The following is a 6,000-nucleotide window of genomic DNA, read 5'->3' as shown; positions in this document are numbered from 1 at the left end:
CCACCAGTACCGCCTCCCACCACTGGATCTGGCACAGACCGTATAAGTCTGCCCAGAACTATCCCCGCCTCTCAACCACCAGCCCCGCCTCCCACCATCGGCTCTGGCACAGACCGTATAAGTCTGCCCAGCACTATCCCCGCTTCCCAACCACCAGTCCCGCCTCCCACCACCGGCTCTGGCACAGACCGTATAAGTCTGCCCAGCACTATCCCCGCCTCCCAACCATAAAATAAGCTGCAAAATGTACCTCCTAGAATATATTATACTCTATTGCTCTTATACTGTGACTCAAAGCAGACCTTTAGGGGATCATTTTCAAAACAAAAAAGGTCCAAAAAACACCATAAAGTGGCAGAAGGATGTTTTTCTCTCAAAATGTCCAAGTTGTGATTTTCGACACCCCAATTTTAGATGTTTTGCTCCACAGGTTGTCCAAATTACAAGGGGGTGTGTTTTGGGCAGGACAAGGGTGGCCCCAAAAGATAGATGTTTTTCCGCAATAATGGAACAAAATGAAAACATCTTTAGCAAGACCTGTTTCAATCATGACTAAGTGACCAAACGGTGCCTTAATGTCCACTGGAGGGATTAAGACATCACCTCCCTCTCCTACTTTCTCCACTAGTCACTGACCCTTTCCCAGACCTCTAAGATGTGATAGTGATAGTACATACCAGGTTCTATGACAGCTTCACATATGATGGCCATTCCTCTTATAGCAGTAAGCAGATCCCAGGAGTAGACTAGTGGACGGTAGAGAATGAGACACAGGCCCATATCCCACTCTAACTGGTACACTTGTGGTGGAATGTGTGAGCCCTCAAAATATACTAAATGCCTACTGTACCTATATATAGTTCACACCTGCATGCTTGAGAGTTATTGTAGTAGTGTACAGTAAGGTATAGTAGGGATTTCTCTGCTCTACAATATAAGGGGGTTATGGTGAGATGTGTACCTGGGACCTCTTATTTGAAGTTGACTGCAGTGCCCTCTAGGCTGCTCCACTACTCTGCTGGAATATCTGTGTGGCCAGTCTACTAAGAATGATGGGCCCCGGACATACCAATGGCTGGTTTTGGGCACTTTTCTCTTGGATGTTGTATCTTCCAAAATGATCCCAAAAGAAAAACGCACTGAGCAGAAAATGTCTAAAAAAGGCAATTTTCAAACCAAATATTTTTTATCCAGTTTATTATTCAGTGTTTATTATAAAATGTACTAAGATTTATTTTATTTATAAAATTAGTCTAGATGTTTGTATGTGGTCTGTAATTTAGCCAATTAAATTTTACCAAAGTGTATATTGTAAATAGCAAATGAATTAAGGCTATTGGAGGAGGTGGAGTAGCTCAGTGGTTAGCGCAGTGGCCTGAAAACCAGGGGAATGGGGTTCAATTCCCACTGCAGCATTTTGTGACTCTGGACAAGTCCCTTAACCCTCTATTGCACCAGGTAAAAAATAAGTACTGTATATAATATGTAAACTGCTTTGACTGTATCCCTTTTCCTTACCTTGAATTTGAAACATATAACCACACTAGCTACCTATTGACTTTTTCTGAAAAGTTGGAATGAATGTCATGAGTAAGACAGACAAAGTTATTAAATACACTAAGTTTAAACTATATAAATATGATGTTGCCAATTGTAGAGAATAAATAAAACAGAGTAGTACACATGTCTTTTGTAAAAATTAATTCCAATTAATTAACTGCATAAAAGATGTTGGCATCAAATGTCCAATCCTTATTGTTCACACACACACACACACACACATATATATATATATATGCTTGCAGTTTTATAAATTCAGTATTCTGTACTTAAAAGTTTAGATGACTTTATTGAGAATATTGTGTAAAGTTAACAATTTTCTGTTTTCTTAGCAGCTGCTACACAAGTTGCAAACAATTCAGACAAAACAGTAATTCTCTTTTTCATTTTAATTTTCTTGTTCCAAGCTTGATTCTTCAGCTGGAACTACTTCTTTAGCTTCATTTTCATCTTCCTAAAAGGACATAAAAAGTAAAAAAAATATGAATATATATTAAGTTGGGGAAAACGTCATGATATCTATAGAACTTTCAATGCGTTGACGCAAATTATTATTGTAGCCCTGCTTTTTTTTATAGTGGACTATGGAAAAAGTGCAGACCCTACAATAGTTATTATCTATCATAAATAATTGGTATCGATCAGGAAAAGATAAGAGATCTGTTTTAAGAGAAGCTTAGCATCTGCTTTACAGCAAATGAAAAGAATTTATTGGGTAGACTGAACTTTTCAGTGTCATTCTGCTTGATTTACTGGCTACTGAGACAACTGTTACAAAGAGAAAGAAACTAGCAGAACATAAAAGAACAAACCTGGTCATATTTAAAAACTTGCGTGGACAGTATTTTAAATCTTCCCTTGCTCCCCTGTCCATGGGTTTTCATTCAACTGCCTTTAAAATGCAAGATCTTTCATCACTGTCCTAAAAATTTCTTTTGAGCAGTATCTACCCATGAAAAATGTTTCACTACTTTGAAACCAGATACTTTTACTTCACCGTTTGATAAAAGACAATAAATTTAACTCCAGAGACACATTATATGCTGCAGCATCATATTTTTGTCCCATCTAGCATATTTTCTTGACAGGCCTGCCAATTTTCCAATTACTTGTACCACCATATGTTATCTGAAGATCAGTCAGGTCTAAAATAGGAAACATGAGCATGTCAGGCAGCAGCATGCTTACAATCTCTACACCTTCAGCTTTGAGAGTCTGGCTCATAATTCACTGTAGCCTCCTTGGGAGCACGTTGAATAAATGAAGTGACATCACAATGCCTGCTTTCAAAGAAGTGAATAGTAGCAAGTGTTGAATAGTAAATGGTGACTCCAAAGTGCAAACTACAAATCTAAAGAAAACAGATCTGAGAGTACACTTAGGGCCCTGTTTCTAGCGTGCGCTAATGCTAGACACACATCACCACACTCCTTAGAGATGCCCACTGGCTTCCTGCTTCCTTCCGTATCCAGGTCAAACTACTTTTTCTGGTCTATAAAATTAGGGTTACTGAGGAGCCTTCATTTATTTCGATACTTCTTTCCACCTATACTCCTCCGTGGAACTTATGCTCCTTGCAAGGAATTCTCCTGACCGTTCTGACATTTTGTGAATTTCCCCTAGTGACCACTTGCCGTTGTATCTTCTCAGTGCAGGATCTTTACTCACGGAAGTGCCTACCGCAGAACTTAAAGGCTCTTCCCACCCTTTCACAATTTAAAGCAGATCTAAAGATTCACTTGTTTATAGAGGCGTTTGGTTGACCCCGACAACTGAGCCACTTTGGCTTTCCATTTTCCTGATATTATTTTCCCCATTTCTCCCTCTTCTCTTTCCTATAAATATTGTAGTTTTCCCCTTAGGTCCCAGTTTTTTTCTTTTCAGTTTTGTTTGTGTGTTTGTGTATTTTCCTTTCCTCCATTTTTAGAGTGTTAGCCACGCAGATACCTGTTTTGATGGGTGGGGTAGAAAGCTTTGAATAAACTTCAAATTTGAAACACAGGAATATATGGGTGTCTCCAACGTTAGTGCATGCTAATGCTAGAGACACCTATGGATGTCTCTAGCATTAGCAGCCTCTAAAAGCATTGGCATGCCTATTGCACGGCTTAGCAAACAGGGCCCCTAGTAGAACATCTCAACAGAAACATTTAGAGTTCACACTCAAAATGCTGGCAGTTACATGAGGGTGGTAAGAAAGGAGGAAAGAAAGAGTAGAGGGGGAAAATAAAAAAAAAAAAGGAAAAAAGGATGGTGGGGAGTGGAAAGCTGAGAGGGAGAGAAATCAGGAAGGGGGGGGGGGACAAAAAGGAGTAGTAAGAGAAAGGAGGAGGAGAGAAAAGATAAGGCAGCAGAACAATGAAGAGTGAACGGATTGAAGGGGTAGAAAATTGGAATCAAGAGAAGTATATAAAATGAAAGGCCAGTAAGCAATGTACTAAGAACGTAGCAAAGAAGAACAAACAAGATAATAAAAGACAAAACAGACATAGAAATGACATGGCGAAAAAGAGGTGTGGACAAAGAGTTAAAAATAAATAAAAAAGGAAAATAGAAGGCTGAAGAAAGAAGACAACCAAGGAATAAAATATAGAAGTACATTTAATAGTGAACAGAACACCAAATGAAAAAAACCTTTAAAACAGAATATCAAATAAAAGAATAAAGAAAACAACAGGAAACCTAGGAGAGTCCAGAAATAGGAACAAGAAAGGAGCTGAAAAAAGTATGAAATTAGAGAAAAGTGGATGAAGAGAAAGACAAATAGGACTGGAACAAAGATATTAAATTGATAGTTATTGGTTAATCATGTACAGGACCAAAGAGAATAAGGGGTTTAGTTCTTGTGTTTCAGGGAGCATTGAAGGGAAGTATAATAGAGGCAACTAATGAAAGTGTGGAAGAATATAAAAATGGGCATGGGTGAAATTAAAAAGCTGAAAACTAAAGTATCCAAGTCTCCCATCTTGCTCTCTGTCAATAACACAAGCATGTATGTATATATATGGTGGATGGACATATGTAAGAAAAGTATTTTATTTCATTGTTGCACCAGGCACTGTCCTGCTCTAAGCATACCGTAGCTTTGATTGATCGTTTCTCTACTGAAAACAGAAATCTAAGATTAAAAAAAAACCTACCAATTTTCTAACATTAAAAAACCCACCCTGGAGCAAAATTTTAAAAAAGATAAACCCCTACGGGATTTTGTGGTAGTAAACTCATGCATGGAAAATTAAAATAATGTGAAGCCACAGATACAGGGCGTCTTTTACTAAGGCGCCCTCACGTTTTTAGCGCATGCTAAAATTGTGGGTGCACTAAACATTAGAGATGCCCATAGGAATGCATAGGCATCTCTAACGTTTAGCGCGCCCACAATTTTAGCGCGTGCTAAAAACGTGAGCATGCCTAAGTAAAAGGGGGCCACAGTTACCTAAGCAACAAGTGGGGTTATACAAAGCCACTACAGAATATTACATCCTTGCTTTAGCAAATCTTATGCCTCACAAAAGGTGCTGATACTTCCTCTTTTAAAACTGTTTTATAATGACAGTTATACTTGAAGTTAGCTTACTTTTATAGGGGCTGGTGCGTGCCAAGGATAGTGGAGACCAAGCAAGTTTTTAAGACTGTACTGGACTGCGTGAGAATAGATGTCTCAAATTAGCTTACTATAAAATATGATCTTTGGTATTACTGAGTCTGCCATTAAAACAAGGTGTCCAACCATCACAGCTGTGCATTTCTTACTACTACCTACTACTACTACTACTACTTAACATTTCTAGAGCGCTACTAGGGTTACGCAGCGCTGTACAATTTAACAAAGAGAGACAGTCCCTGCTCAAAGAGCTTACAATCTAATACAAACCCCTCCACAGCACCATCGCCAGGAACATGCATGTGTACAGGCCATACACTCATAACTTTTTGAGCATATTGGGTGTGCAAGATATACAAGCATGTTTCTGCATATAAAGTACTGTTTTTAGCTGCAGAAATGGCTCTTAAAATTACCTTTGTGTCATTTATGGAATGGATCAACACCTCCGCCCCCTTAATGATTATGGGAAATATGTTTCAGAGAAGTGGTGGTATTGGACGCTGTGTTTTAAGCCTGTAAAATGTATTGGGTATTTCCTGAAGTGTATTTCTCTAGTTTGGCCAGCAGGTGGTGTATGTTTATGCTTTGAAGCTGCTACAGAACAAAGGCTGTTTTCTTTGTTTAAGCCTTTTGGAAAGGCAGTCTACAGTATACTTTCAAAAATTGTTGTTCTGGGCTCTGATTGGCCCAGGAGCTCATTTTCATTTGGATTTTAACTGGCTTCCCCCCCCCCCCCCCCCCCCCCAGTCTTAGCCCTGGAGAAGAGAGAGAGAGTAGGATCTCTTTGCTGAAACCCTGTGATCAGTTATATTTGATAATCTGTGAGCTGCATA

The 6,000-nt window shown here is 39.0% G+C and overlaps 1 protein-coding gene across 4 annotated transcripts in view; it reads right to left on the bottom strand.

The window, feature by feature from the left end:
• Window positions 1-1,829: 1,829 nt before the first annotated feature.
• PHF14 (PHD finger protein 14) overlaps window positions 1,830-6,000 on the bottom strand; it is a 599,885-nt gene continuing 595,714 nt past the window's right edge. For all 4 annotated transcript variants that reach the window (XM_030201081.1, XM_030201101.1, XM_030201091.1 and 1 more), the window contains one exon: window positions 1,830-2,014. In XM_030201081.1, the coding sequence (XP_030056941.1) occupies window positions 1,949-2,014 (66 nt within the window). In that variant the 3' untranslated portion in view covers window positions 1,830-1,948. The remainder of the gene's footprint in view (window positions 2,015-6,000) is intronic.

This window comes from Microcaecilia unicolor, chromosome 1 (assembly GCF_901765095.1).
Source record: "Microcaecilia unicolor chromosome 1, aMicUni1.1, whole genome shotgun sequence".
In the NCBI taxonomy this organism is placed as follows: domain Eukaryota; kingdom Metazoa; phylum Chordata; class Amphibia; order Gymnophiona; family Siphonopidae; genus Microcaecilia; species Microcaecilia unicolor.
The sequence above is the reverse complement of the archived record's forward strand: the minus strand, read 5'-3'. Positions and strand labels throughout refer to the sequence as shown.